We start from the raw sequence: 20,190 nt of genomic DNA, 5'->3' as shown, positions 1-20,190 counted from the left end.
TATGCACCAGGCTGGCAGTACACCTTTGCCCTGACGAAGTTCCGTGATCCAGATCAGCCTCTAAGCAGGCAGAGCCTCAGCCCCGACCTGCAAGTTAGAATTAACCTTTTGACCTGGTCCTCAGGAACTGTGCACGCATTGAGATTGAAGGGGCCATATTCAGCCCACAATACTTCAGTTTCTCCCATTAAATTGGGTTTGGTGTCTCTCCGACTGCCTGATGTGAAGGAGAAGGTGCGCGGGGGAGGGGGTGGGGGGGATGGGGATGGGGACGGGACCATGATACTCAGAGAGAAGCCAGTCTTCAGACCCCCAGGGGAGAGCCACGTTCTTCTCAGACTACAAGACAGGGCTGTCACGGAAGACCTCCTTTCTTTTCCCTGGTGTCACTGGGGTCTCTCAGTAATTGCCGGAAGTGGAGGCTTAGAAGACTGGGGACAAAAGGGCAGGTCAAGGGGCACCTTGGAGGTGGGGCTGAGGAAGCCTGGGGGACATGAGTCAGGCCAGCCCTGCCACCCCAAGCTCATCCCCCAGCCAAATTACCAGGTTTCCCCAGGCACTCACTGGCCTTATAAAGGCACCCTCTCCCTGGTGGCTGCCAGTTGCTGGTGGACATCCAAGATGAGGACCCTCCTGGTGTTGCTGCTGCTGGCTGTTGTGTGTGCTTCTCTGGGTAAGGCACTGGCTGCCCCTGGTTTGAAGGGAGGCAGGCAGCCTCTAGGAAGGGGTTCAGGAGCATGGGGGGTTGGGGCTTCTGAGCTGAGCGGGTACCATTTGGGGCACTGGCCTGGTGAGGAGGCTTCAGGGAGTGAGGTGGAGGCTCCTATGGTGGCTTCCTGCTCAGCCAGACTCAGAAACCTCTTCCCTTTAGATATTATGTGGTACCTTTCTGGCTCTGTGTGTGTGTGTGTGTGTGTGTGTGTGTGTGTGTGTGTGTGTGTGTATGTGTATGTGTGTGTGTGTGTGTGTAGGGGGTTAGTATAAAAATTAGGGTGAGAAGCCAGAGATGCATGAAGGGGAGGTACCCTGGGTACCACTTGTGAGTACTGGGACCTGAGATTTATCGAGAGTGGCCCTCTTCCCAGGATGAGCTGCTCCTAAATGCAGGATTCTTGGTGCTAAAAAAAAAGGGGGGGTGGGTGGGTGGGAGGGAAGGCCATGGACAAGACCGGCTGCATGGGTCAACCTCTCTAGAACACTCTGCCCTGACCCTGGTGACCTGGTTTAGGGACAGAAATGAGGCGGGGGAGTGGGAGGGATGGACTTCAGCCTGTGATTATCAGTGGAATAATTATCATCTCCAGGATAATTAGCCCCATCAGCTTCCCCTGAGCGTGGGGAGGGGGCGGAGGAAAGGAAGAAGGGCCTTGGGCAGCAGTCTAGCCATCAGGTACCCATGTGGGAAGGTGGGGGGACAGTGGGAGGGGCCTGGAGGCTGGCCTGGAGAACAGGGAGGAGGTCTGGGTCAGGGTCAGGTTGGGGTTATCACTTAGAAATCACGGAGAGGAAGATACTAGCGAGACCTCAGATCAGGGACACCAATCAGAAACTGCAGTGCCAGCTACCGGGCAGGAGGTTGGAAAGGCTGAGTCAGAAGGTGGAGACACTGACTGGCTGGGGCACTTTTGTCCTCAAGGCTCAGCTTTCCTGAGAGGTTGAGCTTATAGCATTCTGGCAGAGCCATGCCTGCTGGAAACTCGTTGGGGCTCTGAACACTTAAGGAGGAACTCTCACCAGCTTGTAGGGCAGAGGGTCTCTGGGGACCACAATGAGGAAACTGAGGTACTATGAGGTCCTTGTCTAGAATAACCTAGAAGTGTCTCCCCAGCCAAACAGGACCGGAGACGAGTATGCAGAGGTACTGCATGGGGTAGGAGAGGATAGTCAAGAGACGTTGCCAATGAGGAAGCCATTTTTCCTGAGAGTTCCAGAGACCCTGTAACCTGAGAAATGTATATCTCTTATCCCAGAAAGGAGTGCCGCAGACACCTCCCAACTCTCAACACAGGGCCACCACAGCTTCAACACTGATGATTCTTATGTGGGAGGTGTGATCATCTAATTCCAACCAAGCAGGTGTGCATTGCCAAGGGCACCTGTTCCCTGACACCCTTACAGGAAAACCCCTCCAGGACACTCCCCTGTGTGACACTTCTAGAGAACACATCTGCTATTCAATGCCCTTAAGTGAAACTCCTACAAGACACTCCTTACAGGACACCTCCCAAGGCCTGGCCACAGAGATATCTGTCTCCACAGCCCAGCCTCTTGACCAGACCCCCTAGCATGTCTTGAGGCAGCTGAGAGGTCCTTGCAACCCTCCAGGCTGGCCTTGTTTCTGCCGTTCCACACCTTTGGCCAATGCAGCTGTTCCCAGCCACACAGAGAAGTCCACCCGTGTGGGCTCAGATGTGGGGCCCTGCCCTACTGTTTTACAAACCATGTTGTCTCTCAGGAGTCACCATGGAGTAATCCTGGCCTTCTGCCCCAGCCGCCCTTACAGGAGTTTCGCTGCCTACTGAATCAGCCGTGCCTAGGAAGCCTGTGTTCTTTCCAGGGGCCCGTCAGTTTTTTGTGGTTAGAAGCTGTGGCCAGTGACACAGCATCGGCCCATCAATCACCCATCTCTGGAGTCTGCCCACTCACTCCCTAGCACTGGCAGCCTTTTGCTGAAGCCTCTGCCTTCAGCCTGGAGGTTAGGGCCACCAATAGGCCTTAGGTAGAGTGGGGCAGGGCCAGGCTGTTCCTTCCCTCCAGATGAACAGCTCTAAGTACCTAAGGATGCTTAGAGACACAAGTCATTAGAGCCCGCCAGCCCTGGCAAGGAAGCCAGCTGTCTATAGCCCTTAAAGATCCCTTCAGCCCTCTCCTAGGAAGGAGGGGCTAGGAGCCATGTGCATTATGAATTCTGACATTTTATCATCCGAGAAAGCCAAGAACACTATTATTCCCATGTTATAGGTGAGGACGCCATGGATCGCAGTTGGGATAATGAGAATTAGAAGCTCTAAATCAGCCCTCTTTTTATTTCTTCCTTCTGCTTCATCCCTTCTGCCATCCACCTCTACTTCTCCATTCATGCACCTAGCCATCAACCCACCTATGTGTTCATCTAAACATACATCTACCAGTGAACCCACCCATCCATGCACCCTTTCACTACCCAACTCTTCATCCATCTGCCCATCCACCAATCCATCCATTTCTCTGCTCATCCACTCACACACATGCATCCATTCACTCATCTGTCCATCTAGCCATATAACCACACACCCATATCTGTCCATCCATCCATTTGCCCATCTGGGCATCCATGCTTCAACCCATTCATCCTTCTACCCATCCATCTATCTACTCATCCAACTGTACATCCATCCATCTTCCCATCTGTCCATCCACTCACCCCTTCTCCAACCCACCCATCCACACAACCATCCATCCACCTACCCACTCATATGTACATACATACACCCGTCTGCCTACCTGTCTGATCTCCCCTTGGTTTAGCCGACAAGGCTCTCCTATATTCACTAATGTTCTCAGTCTCCTTGACAGAGAGATAAATACAGAGCAGAGAGGCAGATAAGTGTGGGAGTTCATAGGTGCCAGGGAAGCTTTAGGCAGAAGGGCTTTGAGTCTAGCCTGAGGGTAGCATGCCATCATACCCCACACTTGCCTGTCACTCAAGCTGACACTTTGATACTGACACACACAGGGCCAGAGGGGACAGAGGGAGGAGCAGGTCTGAATCACTACCATGGAATTCCTGGCTTTATCGGACCCTCCCAGAGGACTGGGGGAACTCCTGGATGGAGAGGAGGATCAGAGAGTATGACCTTGTGTGGGCCACTAGGCAGGCAGCTGGGCACTTGGCCCCAGCCCCAGCCTCAGCCCAGACTGATGGCCTGTGCTTCCCCCCAGCCCGGGCCCTGTACTGCCACGTGTGCTGTGGGCACGAGAATTGCGAGTCTCTCGTGGAGTGCGCCTTGACGGACAAGTACTGTGTGATCACTCGGGCCAGTGAGTACCCTGGGCCACGCAGGCCCCATCCTGCCCCAGCAGCGCCACACAAGCACTTCCTGGCCCCCTTTCACCTCTGTCCACCCTCCACGTCGGAAGCTCTCGGTGTCCCCACTCCAGATTCTAGGGACACCACCATTCTCTGGTTCACAGTTTAAACTAGGGCTAATCAGGTGGGAGGAGGGTTGGATACAGGCTGGCATGTTGAAGATACTGACGTCACACCCTGGTATTCCAGGCCCCTCTGGACCTTTCCTGCTCACCCACATCCCTGTCTCCAATCAGCTGACCATAGCCTCTGCCCCTGGGTACCCTGCCATGACTCTAGAATTCAATCCTGCTGCTGACCAGAGCTCTCTCTTCCCTGACCAGGCCCTCTCCTTTGTGTCCCACCGTGCACCTGGTTCTCTCCGGAGCAGTGGGGCTGAGCTGGGGCCTAGAGCTTGTGTGTTGGGCTGTGATGGGGTTCAGGCTTGGTGCTGGGGTAGCTGGAGGCAGGGAGTCACGTACTTGAAGTGGCCCCAGAAGAATGCATGGGCGTATCAGACAGGTTGACGAACCTTTCTGACTCTAAGGACAGTGTCACCTCTAGGTCTGGAAGGGTTTGGGGGAACTCTCTTTGCTGCTGCCATTTGGAATTGGATCACGAGACCACTGGTTCCGGTGAATGGGAGTTGCTATGGTCACTAGGCAGCTTGCTCCAAGATCCTATTCTGGGAGGAGGGGAAGGAAACCAGGTGGCTTCACGGTGGCCTGGTCTGTCCATCAGAACACAGTTGCCCACAAATCCCAGTGGTAACCCAGGCACTTCTAGCTCAGACTTGGAGCCCCCCTAATTTATGAAGAGGCATTGTCCTGGTAGAATCACGCATTCACCCAGCCCAGACCCTGCGTGATACTCTGGTCTGCACCCTGGCTGGTTCCTGTGATGCTCGGTCAGGGGCTCTAGGAGGAATCATCAGCTACTCCTCCGCTGCCTCCAGGACCCTCCTTGCTCTGCAGAGGAGCGTCCTGCCCAGAGGTAGCTGCTGTTAGCTCTCCATAGTAGTGTGCTGCAAGAGACGAACAGCTAATGGGATGCAGGCCCAACAGTTGCCCAGGGCACAAGGCAAGAACAGTGAGGATGGGATCTTTGCCCAGCAACGGGTGAGTGCCACATCAGGAGCCAAAATTCAGCAAAAACCCGAGCAGGAGGGGGGGCCCTGCTGAGGCAAAGATGGTCAACAGTGAGGGTCAGCAGGTAACCAGCGCGCCCCATGGTTCTGTCCCTGCTCAAGAGCTTGTCTCCTGGGCTCCTGCCCTGTCTTTGTCCTTGCTGGCACTTGCCCCTTGCTGAGCATGTGTCTGTCTATCCAGCCTGTAGTCTGTCCATCCATCTCCCCAAGTGTCTGCTGAATGCAGGAACACTGAGATATGTGGGGGCATTCCTACTGAGCATGTGTCTGTCTATCCAGCCTGTAGTCTGTCCATCCATCTCCCCAAGTGTCTGCTGAATGCAGGAATACTGAGGTATGTGGGGGCATTCCTGCTGAGCATGTGTCTATCTGGCCTGTAGTCTGTCCATCCATCTCCCCAGGCATCTGCTGAATGCAGGGACACTGAGATATGTGGGGGCATTCCTGTGCTCCAGGACCTCAAAGGTCACAGTCAAGCAGAGTTCAAAGATAGCCCTCAGAAGGCAGCAGGAAGTTCTCTGGAGAAGCAACATGGGTTGGCCTTGGGTAGGAGAGTCCACTGTGGGTAGAAAGAGGCTTCTGTTCCTGCCCCTGTCCAGTGAAGTGACAATGGGCAGACCCAGGATCTCCCTGTCCCCGAGGTGAGGAGGGAAGGGGGACACAATGACATTAGCAGCCTGCGGCAGGCCCCATGTGTGAGTCCCCTGGGGTTAGGAGAAGCATCTAGCGGCTGAGTTTCCAGGGAGAGAGACCAGATGGAGTACCAGCGCCAGAACCTTCTCTCTAGACCCTGCCATGGCGTCCATATCTCCCAGCCATTTTTCACACACAGCCACTAAGGCTGCTTCTCTCCTGCTTCATCTGGGATGGCAAAGGCCCCTACCTTAGACTTGGGCATTTACCGTAAGATGTGAAGAAGTCTAGCGTCCCTCTTGCCCTAGGAGGAGGCTGTGTCCTTACAGTGCTTCCTAGGTCTGGACGAGTCCCAGCCACTAGCAGCATGTGCCCATAGGGTTAGGTTCTCTTTTGTCCAGGAGCAGCTGTGATCCACTCTGGACCTCCGTTCCCTGTGTTGCCAAGGCCAGGGAAAGACTATTCGGAGGTGGTACTGAGCTCGGCCACTAACTACTGCCAACTAGTGACTAACATGTAGCCATACTCTCTTCACGCCAGCACAGCTCTCAAACAAGCCACAAATTCCTCATTACTCCAAAGAAGGGCTGGGGCAAAGGCTAATTCCACCTTTGGTCTGTGTTCTCCAAGTGGGGAAACTGAGGCATAGAAAGATCAAGCATCCTGAGTACTTATCTCACCTCCGTCATACAAGTGTCTGGGCTAACTGCAGGGTAGAGGCCCCTGCTCACAGGTCTGGAATCACAGCTCCCAGGACCTCTGCGCAGTGCGGATTAAGGGAAATTACTTGCTTTTCCTGGGGCCGTGTGTTCTCAAGAGTTCTGCTGTCCCCACTGTGTGTGTGTGTGTAAACACAAAGCAACCCATCCCTCTGATGAGCATGCAGACAGAGAACAAGTCTTGCACACTGGTACTTCCCGAGACAGCCCCAACTCAGGTCAACTTCTCCTCTCCCAGGGGCCCTTGCGAGCCCTGCCTCTGACTTTCTCATGGATTGTGAAACCTAGGGGCTGCCATGCAAGCGTGGGAGCTTTATGGTCACTTAGCCTTGTCCAGGGCGTCCCAGTCCCAAGAGGTGTGAGAGCTAAGTGGGGCCCAAGCCTGTCTCCTGGAGGAGATGAGAAGGAAGGGGTGGGGAAAAGAGAGGAGAGGATTGGAGAACCAGATATCTCTCAGGAAAGGGAAAATGGAGCTGAGGGACTCAGAGACTGAGGGAGGGAGGGAGAGAGGGAGGGAGGGAGGGAGGGAGGGAGGGAGGGAGGGAGGGAGGGAGGGAGGGAGGGAGGAGTCTTCAAGTCAGTCCCTGGCCTCCGGTGTCACAAAGTCCAGTCCATCATAAAGAGGATATGTCCCCAGAGTCACCGAGGAAGGACACTCGTTCACAAGGTCCTTTGAGACGCCCCATGCTGCCACTTCAAACACTCAAGAGTTCCAGGAATTACCTCCGAAGCATGTGGCCCCAGGCTGCGGGTCCCCCAAGAGCTGGCTGGGCAGCGACAACTGTGGGCACCGTGGCCGCGACACCCATGGCCATTCCTCCTGTTTCCACAGCCAACCCTGGTGGCATCCTGGTCATGAAGTCCTGCGCACCAACCTGCCCCAACAGCACTGTGTCTTCCGACGGCCGCGCTCTCTCTGTCTTCTGCTGCGAGGGCAACCATTGCAACCGTAGTGCCGCCTCAGGCCTGACCAGCAGCCTTGGGGCCCTGTGGGCCAGTGCCTCTGCCAGCCTACTGTGGGCGCTGCTTCGAGCTGCCTGGTGAGGGCCTGCGTGGCCTTTCCCAGCTGTCGGGCGCGGGGGGGCGGGGGGGCGGATCTGTTTGCAGCCTCAGAAGTATCCTACCCCCGCCCAGCCAGGCTGTTAACCTCTCTTCCCATTTCCCCCAAGACACACTCAAGTCTTCCCTTCTCTCGCAGAAAGGAAGTAGCAGCATCTGTCCCCAAAGGCTCCAGCTCTCTTCCTTTCTCAGGAAATGTTCCAACAGGGCACAAGGACACACCTCCCCAAGAGCTGCCCCCCCCCCTTCTATGAGACCTCAGCCCTTTGCTGAATCCTGGAAGTGCCTAGCAACCCTCAGTTTGAAGAGCCGCTGTTTCCCCAACTCCCTCCACCCACATTTCAGGAGCATCCAACAGATATTAGGCTTGGCTTTTGTATTACCCGCTCCTTGCCTGAGGACCCTGTACATGGCCATCTGGACCCCTGGGCCTCTTCTATGCATGAAGTGACCCTGGTATGGACATGATTGTAAAGTTTGGGCACTGGATCCTTCCAGCTCTTTGTACTCTATGGCCACCAATATTCTCTCTGTCCATACAACCATTTACTCACCCATCCATCCTTTCATCCATCCATCCATCCCTTCATCCACCCACCCATCCATCCATCCATCCATCCATCCATCCACCCACCCATCCATCCATCCATCCATCCATCCATCCATCCATCCATCCATCCATCCATATATACATACATCCAAGCATCTAGTTGTATAATCCAATCAAAGTCTGCCTACTAGGGCCTTCCAGGGTCTCCATCTGTTAGCCAAGTTCTACAGCCCAGGGACCCTACTAGTTCCTGTCCAACTGAACATAAGCTTTTAAAAGGTCTCCTAACTGCCCATTGTGTGTATGCGGGGGTGGGGGTGGGGGTGAGGCTGGTTACCTTGGGCATTGGAATAGGTGTCCATCCTCTCTAGGCATGGGGAAATCACTTTGTCTCCCTGGAAGCACCATCTTGCCAACCCTTAACTGATGCTGTCCCAAGAGAAAAATAAATGTGTCAGTCTGTTCGATCCAAGGTGTTGAGTCTTGGGGATTTCTGGTCCTTGGCCAGCCTCATCCTCAGAGGCAGGCAGGGTCACTTGAGAGAGGGCGGAGTGGGATTCTTACTGCAGAAGCCTGGGTATAGGAGCAGTGCCTCTGCCTTGCACTCTGCCTCTTGGGTTTCCTTGGCCAAGACAGAGGGAACAGACTTCTACAACCTCCCAAGTGGGGGGACTCACAGGGATCCCCTGAGAGCCCTCTGAGCCGTGATGTCCCTGATACTGCTACTGGCAAGATGCTCACACCCTTCACAGTGCCCCAGGAACCCCACAAGTCCGTACCCCTGGGTGGTGGCATGGGAAACCCTCATCCTTATGGACAATCACCAGGACTCTGAGGCCACCCAATGCCACATCCCCTCTGGGGTTCTTCCTGAAGGGTAAAGCCAGAGCCTTTCAACTCTGGAGAGTTCTGTTCCTCGCCCCTGCTGTTTTTTTCCTGTCGCTGTAATGAAATACCCTGACAAGAGCAGCTGGAGAAAGAGTTTACTTTGGCTCCCAGTTCAAGGTCCAGTTCATCATGGTAAGGAGGTCAAGGCAGCCAGAGCTTAGAGTATCTAATCACATTGCACCCATAGTCCAGAAACAGAGCTCAGTCTCCTTTCCCTCATCTGCTGTATCCCTAGGCAACCGGCCAGGACACACCCACTCATTCCCTGCTTGCTACCTCCCAGCTACCCCCAGAGCCCCTCTACCTCCCTGTGTGTCTTCACACGTCCCAGAAGACACCTCCTAGCTTCACAGAGCCACAGTCCCCTAGTGTCGAGACTCAAGTGCCCTGCCTTGCATGCCCTCAAAGACTGCTCAAGTCAGAAGTATGCACTGGGCACTTGGGAACAGCAAGCTAGGGCGGTGGAGATGGAGTCCACCTTATCACCCACCTGCAGCTGTAGAGGACAAGAAGGTAGGGAAGGAGGAGCACACCGAGTGAGCTGAGGGTGCTGAGCAACATCCTCCCACCGGACCCTGGACATACCTCATCCCCTCAACCTCTCAGTATGCCTTCCTTGAGTGGCCAACTTTCTTCTCCAGAGTCTGGAGGTCTAGGGCTGTGAGGGGCAGCCATCCAGGAACATGGGACCGTCTCCTGTCTTGACCAGCTTTCCTGTCATCTAACCAGGTGGGCCTCACCCTTCATGGCAGCCAGTCCCCATTGTGTGGCTATAAGTGTCTCATGCCAGGGTTCTGCTTTCAAGAGCTGGGTAGGGCAGGGGAACAGGTTGTTACCAAGCCAAGAACCCTTCTTAGTCTCAGAGGAGGGAGCGGTTGTGCACAGAACTTTCGAGAGGGCCCCCAACCAACCTCTATGGTTCCTGGGGAGGTAGACGGTATCGGCAGCCTGAGCTCTCTCCACTCCTCAGTGTGCCCACAGGTCTGGAGTGAGCACACTCGGGGAGCCTCTTGCTACATTTGGATCCCTTCATGACACCAGGCTCATCCCTGCCCCGTGGCCAAAGATGGCAACTCCCATCCAAGCTGCAAGTCCATGTCAGGGGTTGCCGGAGCAGAGGGAGGAGCAGGCCTGCGGGGCGAGAGTGATACAGACCGCCGTGGGAAAGCATCGGAACTCCTGACCCACGGTAGCAGAGCACAGGCAAGGCTTGGAGGCGGCCTTCGGGGGCTGCAGGAGAAAAGAAAGTGTCAGGAAAGGGAAACAGTGAGCAGAAAGTGGAGTGGCCAGCCCAGGCACTATTCACTGGCAGGGTAAGGGAGACTGGGCTTGACCCTAAGAGCAGCAGGAGAGGGACTCCATCCAGCCATGTGTGGGGCCAGGGCCTTGGCTCCTGGAAAGGAGTGAGGGAAGGTGGTAGAGCTGGGGATGTAGCCACAGTGTCCCCAGCTTGGGAGACGTGGGGTTGGCTGAGAGGTAGAGACAGCTGGGGAGGGCCCCAGGGTCTGGAGATGGTGTGGATGGAGGAGGTTGATGCACACACACAAGGGAGTGTCGCTCTTGGCACCGTTGAGGCCCTGGCTCCCCGGCACAACATCGGGTGGGGTGGGGAAGAAGCAACTGGAACTCCCCAGGGCTCAGGCCACGATAACAACTCATAGTGGAGCCAGAAGTGGAAGGCTGGCTCTGGGGTTAAGCCCCTTGTGACAGCCGATGGAGAGTTCTGGAACGAAGTCAGTGCTGTCTGTGTCCTTTGCATCTGCCTAGCTGGCCGTCCGACCTTGCATGGTGCATCCTCTACTCTGGGCACTGGTATCTCTGCACCCCAAGGACCTACCCATTCCTTGCTCTTATGTAACTCTGGGTACAGACAACACGCCTCTTGATCTCTTAAGCTTGCATGGTTGTGGTAGTAAAGCTCCCTGGCAGAGCAGTTTAGGACCCTCCTCCCTGCCCTGGGGCTGTCTCCACACCCAGAGAAGACAACAGCACCATGCAAACTCCTCTCAAGCAATACACCCTTGCCACCTAAGGATGAAGGAGTGGAGCCCAGCCTTCCACTCCAGTCATGCCACATGAGGACAGCCACCTGCTCCAAGGGTAGCACAATGAGGCATCCCTTTCCCTCTAGGGTAGGGCTGGAGATTCTCTCCTCAAGTCCTCTCCCATCCCCCAAGTTACCTGTGCATCACAGCCCCCCTCCCAGCTGCCACCCTCAGCCTTGCTGACTTGGACTCCCACCCCTGGCCATCTCAGCTTTCTCTTGTCAGGGTAGCTTCTATTCTCCCTACAGCAGAGCACGTCAATGGAGAATACAGGCTAGGGGCGAGGACGGGAGGGCAGAGATGCTGCAGATCCAGTAGCCCTCTCCTGGGACAGGCTGAGACCTCACTTCCACTGTCCTTTGTGGGACTCCACTGTGAGCAAGTCTACACTGAGTCATAGAGGAGGGGCTCCTGGGTGAGGTAGGAACTCACTCAAAGACTCTGGGAGTATCGCAGGGATAGTCAAGAGCTCACCCTGCGGTTGGGGTACAGGTGAGAAACTGGCAAGCACTCAATGTAATCACCCATCCTGGAGTTATGAGTAACTGCCTTACCCTACAACTGAACTCATCACAAGTCTCTCCTCGTTGTTAACAAAATCTGGCCCACTGGATATTATTCCTGGACCACTCAGTCTAGCACAGCCTCCATCACTCCACCTGATGCCCTAACCTAATTGTCTTCATAGGCCTTGTTCATACTTGATGTCTCAAAATTTAGTTTTCTGTTTTTACTGAATGGTGGCCTGAAAATCTGAGCTCTGTCATATCAGGACTCTGCCTTGTATGCATCTGTATTCATGTTTGTCCAGCATGGAGACATGAACATGGCTGGTACTCTGCAAATCATATTTATGGTATGCATGGACAGATGAGTTGATGAACAGATGGATGGACAGATGATAGATGATGGATGGATGGATGGATGGATATGTAGAAGATGGGTGGATGAGTGAATGGACGGATGGGTGAATAGGTGTGGGAGCCCACAAAGGTTTTCAAGTGAGATCTGAGCTTGTTTTACACAGCAGAGCTGCATTAGGGGATGGCTTGACCATGAGCAAGGTCACCAGATGTTTGGGATGGTCTACACTTGGCTGTGCTGGGGGGAGGTCTTTTGCTCCACCCCTTGGCATTCCTTTAAAAAGCCCTATAGTAGAGACAGAAGGGGCTGATTGGTTTGGACCCAGGCCCTCCCAGGGCTATCCTGTATTTTCTAACTGTCTCTCTCTATATATACTTCTATCTACAAATTCCTCATGTCTTCCTGCTCAAGAGTACCCTGAGGGAATAAGAGGGAGCTGGTCTCCCTCAAATGGTTCCAGGAACAGGGACCCAGAGTACTTGATGAAAGCTTGTGGAGAAAGCCCCATGGGGAGCAGTTGGACTGGTCCAGTTTTGTAGTGAAAGTGAAGGTGGTATGTGTGTGTGTGTGTGGGGGGGGGGGTTATTCTCAGGAGGAAGAATGAGGGGCTGGAAGATGCTCTACTAGTAAGGCTGTAGCATTTTCTCTATCTAGGTTTCTCTCTCTCTCTCTCTTAAAATTCTATATATGAAAAAATAAGAAATATAGTGTAAGAAAAAAGCTAGGAATAAAATAAGCTACAAGACAGAGAAACTGGGTCCTTAATTTTCTAACTATGGGACTATGAATGCAAACTGGGAAAAAAAAAAAACTATCTTCTTTGAGCTTAATAGGCAGAAAAAAGCTCTTCTTTGAGCTTAATGGGCAGAAAAGATTCCTATGGAAGCTTTTTGGCCTGGGGACAGCTAGAATGCTAAGTCCAAGTAGCAGAGACAAGAGATTTCCCCTGAGGCAGATACAGATGGAGAATTAGCTTCCTCTTGACCATGAAGTCAAAAAGTTTAGAGAACAGAAGTCTTGGGAAAACTTGGTAGTCTTTCTCTCTCAAACTGAAAGCTTTCTTGGAAAAAACTTAGTAATCTCTCTCTAAAAAACTAAAAAGCCATTTAGAACTAACTTGCTCAGATTTTCTCTTTCAGTAAGGGCAAAATTAGATTTACCTGGAAGAATGCGGGAATTCACTGTGGTTCACTCCAAGAGAAAACAGAAAGACCTTTTGAAAGAGGGCAAAAGGCCCCTCCTAGCCAGGAAAAGAAGCAGTCAGAATCCCTGTGGAGGCAGGGAACCACAGAGAGCCAGTGGGGCAGGAAACGGCTGGCTCAGAGGATGCAGTAAAGCCGGGCTTCTTGGCTGTGAGCATCTGCCATGTCAGGGACTTTATAGCTGGGGGAGGAGTTAAGCCATGACAACTATCCTGGAGAAAATCACTCTTTTCTATCAGAAAAAGAGAGCTTTTCTGAAAAACCTTTGTTTCTATGGGGAGAGAAGCCCCTACCTTCAGACGCAGAGAAAGTCACCACTGTGGCATCGGGGGCTGTTTCTGGGGGAGAGGGCATGAGCTGAGACTAAACCCGGAGCTGTCTGGGAGGGCGTCTCTCTGATGGACCTGTGGAAAAGCTCTCTTTTAAGTGCTTTCATTTTTTTTCATTGACTGGCTGGGGCAGATGAGAAAGCCCCTAGGGAATTTTGCTTTGGGCATGGAGGGACCTGCCTGCATGAGTGGGAGGGTACACTCAGCTCCAGGAACAGTGTCAGCAAGGGAAAACACCTAGCAATGCCAGCTCAGGGAGAACAGAAATCTCCCAATCTCCTGTGACGAAAAAGCAAAAAGCTCAGTTCAAACTTCCCACTCTGAAAGCAGAAACTTGACTTTGGCCATGTAAAGGGAAATGGAAATGGCAGACCTGAAGGGAACTATGGGAAATGGAGTCTGAAAGGTAGCTCGTAACAGCAGGCCAATATAGAGAAATGCATTCTGGGAAAGGTAGTTTTTCAGCTCAAGATGGCGATACTGTCCAGAAACTGTTTTTTTCAGCTCAGAATGAAGTTTCTTTTCAAAGCTGTGCTAAAAAGCTTAGCCTTATCTCTTGAGAACTAAGATGAAACAAACAGCTTGCCTCTAAGGAGTTAATTAAAATGCTAATACCGTTTGTCAACAAGCCACTTTAAAATCCTTAAAAAAGCAAGGGAAAGCAGTCCATACATTGAACATTGTTTTAGATATGAAGAAATTTATGGGCAAATAAAAAAGTTCTTTGCCTCTTAAACAAACAGCCTGCAATGAGTGATTCCTTTGAAAATCTCATAGGGAGACAAGGAAACTGGCATTCAAAAGGATGACGGCTTTATAGATGGGGATCAAATTCCAAAACATTTAGCTATATCACAAAATAGAGTTGCTTCACTTGAAAGTTCTCTATAAGAAAACAATGCTAAATCAGAATGCTTGCTTAGTGGATGCACTGATGTTTGTGAGAAGCTAGTGAATGAAATGAAAATACTAAATCAAGAAAATGTTCTTCCTCTGAGTAAGCTGATGAGAAATGTGCTTCATGAAACAACATCTATGTTCCTGACTCCTTTTGAAAGACCCCCGCTCCATTATGAGGACATGGGGCTTTGGGCCAATGAAATGCTCCCCCCCATAACTTAGCCTAAGAAACGCCATTCTGCAGGAATCAGAAAAACAGGAGTTCACAGCCATAGCCAGCTACCCGGCCTTGACAGAGATAGCTATGGCCAGCCTTGAAAAAGATAACTGTGGTCAGCAGCCTTGGGAGTAAGACAGTTGATATTTTATGGCGGGCCCCTGGCCTTGAAGAATAAGCAGCTGGCCTGGACAAGGCCAAATCAGCCACACACATGCGACCCCAAGTTCACCCTGGCCTTCTTTGAAACAACCAATAGGGACCCTGTAACTATGCTTCTCGCTTCTGTAACCGCGCCTCTGCCCCTGGGATCCCATAAAAAGTCCCCCTTGCCCTAAGAAGGTGCGCAAGTCCTCCAAGAGACTTCGCCCCAGGTACCTGGTCTAAATAAACCCTCTTGCTTTTGCATCTGATCTGTGGTTTCGGTGTGTTCCCTGGGTTTGGGGTCTCTCCCGGAGAAAGATCTCAGCCGGGGGTCTTTCATTTGGTGGCCCGTACGGGGATTGAGACCCCTCCCTGGGACCACCGACCCACCATCAGGAGGTAAGCCGGCCGGCCTTGATTTATGTCATCCCTGTCCAGTCTGAGGGTTGTCTGTTTGTCTGAGTGTTAAATGTTGTTTGTTTGTCTCCGCGCCTGCGTCTGATAATCTGTCTGTGTCAGTGGATCTGAAAGGGGGGACCGACGGGTCTGGACTTCGCCACTGAACCCTGGGAGACGTCCTAGGGGAATCTGGGAACCTGGAAGACGTTCCACGGTTCATCTGAAGTGCCCTCTGTGGCACGGTCTGAAGACCCCTCCGGGGGCACGGTTTAAAGACCCCTCTGGGGGCACGGTTTTTCTGGTTTTGCTTTCGGTTTGGAACCGAAGCCGCGCAGCGAGTGTTAGTCTTATTTATATTGGTCTGTCGTTTTTTGTTTTCTGTTTAACCGTTCTCCTCCTAGAAACAGCCATAGGACAGACTGTCACCACCCCCTTGAGCCTCATGCTTAAACACTGGTCAGACGTAAAGACACGAGCCAACAACGAAGGAGTCGTAATCAAAAAAAAAAAAAAATAGATATAAGATGGCCTCATCAGGGAACCTTTAACCTCAGTCTTATTTCACAGGTGGAGAAAAAAAAGTTTTTGCTTCCAGTCCCCATGGCCACCCGGACCAGGTCCCATACATTGCCATGTAGAGACTCCTGACAACAGAACCTCCCCCATGGGTTAAGCCGTTTCTCTTCCCCTCTGCCCCCCCCCCCCCGGCGGCAGCAGCGCTCGCCGAATCCCGGGGCCGAGGAAGCCAGATCGGCGGATCCCTCCCACTCCCTGTTCCTCCCTAACCCCACACCAGCAAGTCTTTTCCTCTCCCCGCAGGCCGCTGCTCCGGCGCAGGCGGGCGCGCGGGCAGGCTTGCAAGCGGGTGCGGGAGAAGAGAACGCGCAGGCGGGTGCGCAGGTGGCAGCAGGTTATGGCGCCGACGCGCAGGCGGGGCCGCCGGGAAGCTAGGGCGCCGGGACGCCCCCTGCCCAGTCCCCGCAGGCCGTCAGCGGTGATGGCGGTGGCGGCGGCGGGTGCCGGAGCTCCCCGCGCCTCCTCCCGTCCGCGCGGCCGCGGTGCGGTCGCGGGGGTCCGGGGCGGCGCTGGGGGGGGCTCCCCTCACTCCCCGCTCTCCCCGGCTGTCCATGTCTCCCGTGCGGGCGGAGGAGTCCGCCCCGCCGGGCCGTGGTTTTCCGCGTGGCGCCTAACAGCCGACTTAGAGCTGGTGCAGACCAGGGGAATCTGGTCGCGGGGACCCGCGGCGGCGCAGGCGGGGCCAGGGGCGGGGCCGGCGACCAGCCGCCATGGAGCGCGGCGGCCCCCGGCGCGGCTGGCCGGGACCCGGGCGGCGGAGGCCCGCGGCGGCACAGGCGGGGCCAGGGGCGGGGCCGGCGACCAGCCGGACCCGGGTGGCGGGGAGCCTGCGGCGGCGCAGGCGGCCTCGGTCCCGGCAACGCCCCACAGCCGCTCGCTCGGAGGGGCGGTGGATAGCGCGGAGGGCGGCCGAGCGGCGCAGTCGGCAGCGGCGGCGCAGGCGGACATGGGATGTAGCAGGGGCACGCAGGCGGGGCCGGGGATGGGGTCGGCGAGGGACCGCCCCCTGGCCGGCGACCCGCAGCGATGTGCCACGACCGGCTCCGGCCCAATATGAAAAAGGTGACTAGGGGGCGGCGTCACCCATGGACGCTGAGTCACCCCGCCCCGAGTGTTACAACCCCCCCGACAGCGCCGGAGGGACCGGCGGCTCCTGCAGCGGCCCCCAAACAGCGGAGGATGAGTTCCTGCTTCCTCCCCAATTGCTGGTCGCCTACGAGGAAGGCGGGACAAAGCAGCGAAGGTAGGGAACGCCTACATCTCTATGGCCAGTTGCTCTTAGCGGGTCTCCAGGGGCTCTAACCCCCTACCGATTGGGCTCAGGTTACCAGAAAGAGACGCCGGCAGCGCGTTTTTAAAAAAGACTTAGAGAGACATGGAGGGAGAAGAAAAACAAACAAAAAAGTCCTGGCCACTGTAATGTCTCAGGGACAGGTCAGAGAGGGAGTTAAGACGTTAGGACGGGAGACTTAAAAAGGACACTGCTTGACAAAGACAAAGTGCTTACTGTAAACAGAGAGGACATTGGGCTCGTGACTGATCAAAAAAAAAAAAAAAGCCTCAAGGGTCTCGGAGACCTAAGCCAAGGGTCCTCAATCTGGAAGATTGGGAAGGTCACGGCCAGGAGCGCCCCCCCCCAGCCCAGACTAACTCTCAAGATGGGGGGGCAGCCAGTGACCTTCCTAGTGGACACCGGGGCTCAACATTCAGTCCTGACCCATACCGAAAGCTCTCTCAGTGACCGCACAGCTTTGGTCCAGGGGGCCACAGGTAACAGGAGGTATCAAAGGACCACCGAGAAAAAGGTTCAGCTGGCATCTGGACAGGACCCAAAGGGACCCCCCTACAAGTCCTAGCCCTTTGAACTGTTCGTGGACGAGAACTCAGGCTTTGCAAAAGGAATGCTGGTACAGAGATTGGGGCCATAAAAGCCCGGTAGCTGCAGGATGGCCCGCCCCCCTGTCTGCGTGGGGAAGCCGCTATTGCTGTTTTGCTCAAGGATGCAGGGAAACTGACTTTGGGACAGCCATTAACTGTGTTATCCTCCCATGCGGTAAAAGCTCTGGTCCAGCAGCCCCCAGACCGAGTGATGTTCAGACCAGTTGTCTCCCTCAACCCCGCAACCCTGCTGCCTGGTACACGGATGGGAGCAGCTTCCTCCAAGAAGGAGAACGGAGGGCCGGAGCAGCCGTCACCACCGAATCGGAGATAGTTTGGACCTCACCACTGCCACCTGGAACATCGGCCCAAAAGGCAGAGCTGATCGCGCTGACCCAGGCCCTCCGGATGGCGGAAGCCCGGAGGACCAGGAACTAACAAAAAAAATGGGGGCGGAATGGAGCCCCGAGCGACAAGCTTACATCATAGATGGACAGAGGCCTTGCCTACCAAGAAAAAAGACCGCTAACGTGGTAACCAAGAAATTCCTGGATGACATCTTTCCCAGGTATGAAATACCCCAGATATTGGGGTCAGACAATGGGCCCACCTTTGTCTCCCAGGTAAGTCAGGAGGTGGCCAGGCTACTGGGGATTGATTGGAAACTTCATTGTGCATACAGCCCCCAGAGCTTAGGACAGGTAGAACGTACAAATAAAACCATTAAGGAGACTTTAACCAAATTAACGCTTGCAACTGGCACTAGAGATTGGGTGCTCCTACTCCCCCTAGCCCTTTACCGAGCCCGGAACACTCCTGGGCCTCATGGCCTAACCCCGTTCGAGATCATGTATGGGGCTCCCCCACCAATTGTAAATTTCCTTTACTCTGATATCTCCTCTTTTGCCACTAGCCCTCCAACTGATGCAAAAGACGGTGTAAAAACCCCTGCCTGCCGGGAACAACTGAACCGCCCGGTGGTGCCTCACCCATTCAAGATTGGGGACTCTGTCTGGGTCCGACGCCATCAATCTAGGAACCTAGAGCCGAGGTTGACGGGACAGCGGCTTGGGTCCACACGTCGCATGTAAAGGCTGCCAAGGAACCCGACGAAGCTGAGGGCACCGAGACATCTAGTTCAACGCTCTCCAAACCCACTAAAGATAAAACTCACCCGGGGGTCCCCTTGATCCCCCTAATAGTCCTCCTGACATTGGGAGGGGCATCACCAGAGAGCCTGTTTCCCTGACGCTGGCCCTGTTACTGAAAAAGAATTACCATGGGCGGAATAGCTGCTGGGGTAGATACAAGACTGCAGCCCTTATAGAGACCGGCCAATTCAGACAGCTCCAAGTAGCCATGCTCAACAGAAAAGATTTAAAAGATAGTTCCAAAGGTCACCATGGTTTACGACCCTTGTCTCCACCATTATGGGCCCCCTAATCGTCCTCCTGCTCATTTTATTGTTTGGGTCATACATCCTCAACAGATTGGTGCAATTCATCAAGGATAAGGTTTCTGTTGCCCAGGCTTTGATCCTAACCCAGCAATATCAGAGGCTCAGACAGTCAGAGATAGAGTTAACCCCTTATTCTCCATCCTAAAATGAAAGATTTCATTTGGTACAAAAGAAAATGGGGGAATGAAAGACCCCCGCTCCATTATGAGGACATGGGGCTTTGGGCCAATGAAATGCTCCCCCCCATAACTTAGCCTAAGAAACGCCATTCTGCAGGAATCAGAAAAACAGGAGTTCACAGCCATAGCCAGCTACCCGGCCTTGACAGAGATAGCTATGGCCAGCCTTGAAAAAGATAACTGTGGTCAGCAGCCTTGGGAGTAAGACAGTTGATATTTTATGGCGGGCCCCTGGCCTTGAAGAATAAGCAGCTGGCCTGGACAAGGCCAAATCAGCCACACACATGCGACCCCAAGTTCACCCTGGCCTTCTTTGAAACAACCAATAGGGACCCTGTAACTATGCTTCTCGCTTCTGTAACCGCGCCTCTGCCCCTGGGATCCCATAAAAAGTCCCCCTTGCCCTAAGAAGGTGCGCAAGTCCTCCAAGAGACTTCGCCCCAGGTACCTGGTCTAAATAAACCCTCTTGCTTTTGCATCTGATCTGTGGTTTCGGTGTGTTCCCTGGGTTTGGGGTCTCTCCCGGAGAAAGATCTCAGCCGGGGGTCTTTCACTTTGAATAGTAGCAGTTTTAGTGAACAAATCATCTTGCCAGAAATATTGGGCTAATAAAAATCTATCAGAAATATCAGCATTATTTAAAAAAAAAACTCATGGCAAATACAGCTTTAAAAAAAATTAAGAAGGAGGAAAGTTGTCTGAGTTTGGTGATGAGTGTGGAACTGAAATGAAAAGCAGCTAAACCAATTTTCCTGATATTAAGGTTCCATCTCACAGTCTTGGGATAGTAGGATAATAAGCTTCCAGGCTGCTGAGGAGTCTGGGATGAAGTTTCAACAATGTTTTTCGTGTACAGAGGAACCTGCTGAAAGCTGCAGGTCTGGAACCCCACTCCGACGCAGACAGTCATCTTCTCCTGATGGGAAATTGTCGAGCTGCCAGCCAAGCAATTTG

At 53.7% G+C, this 20,190-nt stretch overlaps 3 protein-coding genes across 4 annotated transcripts; all 3 read left to right on the top strand.

Moving 5' to 3' along the window:
- The first annotated feature begins 621 nt into the window (after positions 1–621).
- Positions 622–7,601, top strand: LOC121824438 (secreted Ly-6/uPAR domain-containing protein 2-like). 2 transcript variants are annotated; one of them, XM_042265164.2, is made up of 3 exons: positions 622–673; positions 3,922–4,020; positions 7,380–7,601. In XM_042265164.2, exons 1-3 carry the CDS (start codon positions 622–624, stop codon positions 7,589–7,591), a joined length of 363 nt encoding a protein of 120 aa, XP_042121098.1. In that variant the 3' UTR covers positions 7,592–7,601. The 2 variants fall into 2 exon arrangements, with proteins under 2 accessions (XP_042121098.1, XP_076411817.1); XM_076555702.1 differs by lacking the exon at positions 3,922–4,020.
- Positions 7,602–10,139: 2,538 nt separating this feature from the next.
- Positions 10,140–19,719, top strand: LOC143269676 (uncharacterized). The gene is made up of 3 exons (XM_076555682.1): positions 10,140–10,233; positions 15,819–16,782; positions 18,512–19,719. The coding sequence occupies exons 1-2, from the start codon at positions 10,140–10,142 to the stop codon at positions 16,775–16,777; spliced, it is 1,053 nt and encodes a 350-aa protein (XP_076411797.1). The 3' UTR covers positions 16,778–16,782; positions 18,512–19,719.
- On the top strand, positions 16,789–19,719 carry LOC143269763 (uncharacterized). The gene is made up of 2 exons (XM_076556094.1): positions 16,789–16,963; positions 17,781–19,719. Exons 1-2 carry the CDS (start codon positions 16,806–16,808, stop codon positions 18,034–18,036), a joined length of 414 nt encoding a protein of 137 aa, XP_076412209.1. The 5' UTR covers positions 16,789–16,805; the 3' UTR covers positions 18,037–19,719.
- Positions 19,720–20,190: the final 471 nt, after the last annotated feature.

This window comes from Peromyscus maniculatus, chromosome 20, assembly GCF_049852395.1.
Source record: "Peromyscus maniculatus bairdii isolate BWxNUB_F1_BW_parent chromosome 20, HU_Pman_BW_mat_3.1, whole genome shotgun sequence".
Classification (NCBI taxonomy): Eukaryota; Metazoa; Chordata; class Mammalia; order Rodentia; family Cricetidae; genus Peromyscus; species Peromyscus maniculatus.
Note: the sequence above shows the minus strand (reverse complement) of the source record. Positions and strands in the feature narration are given on the sequence as shown.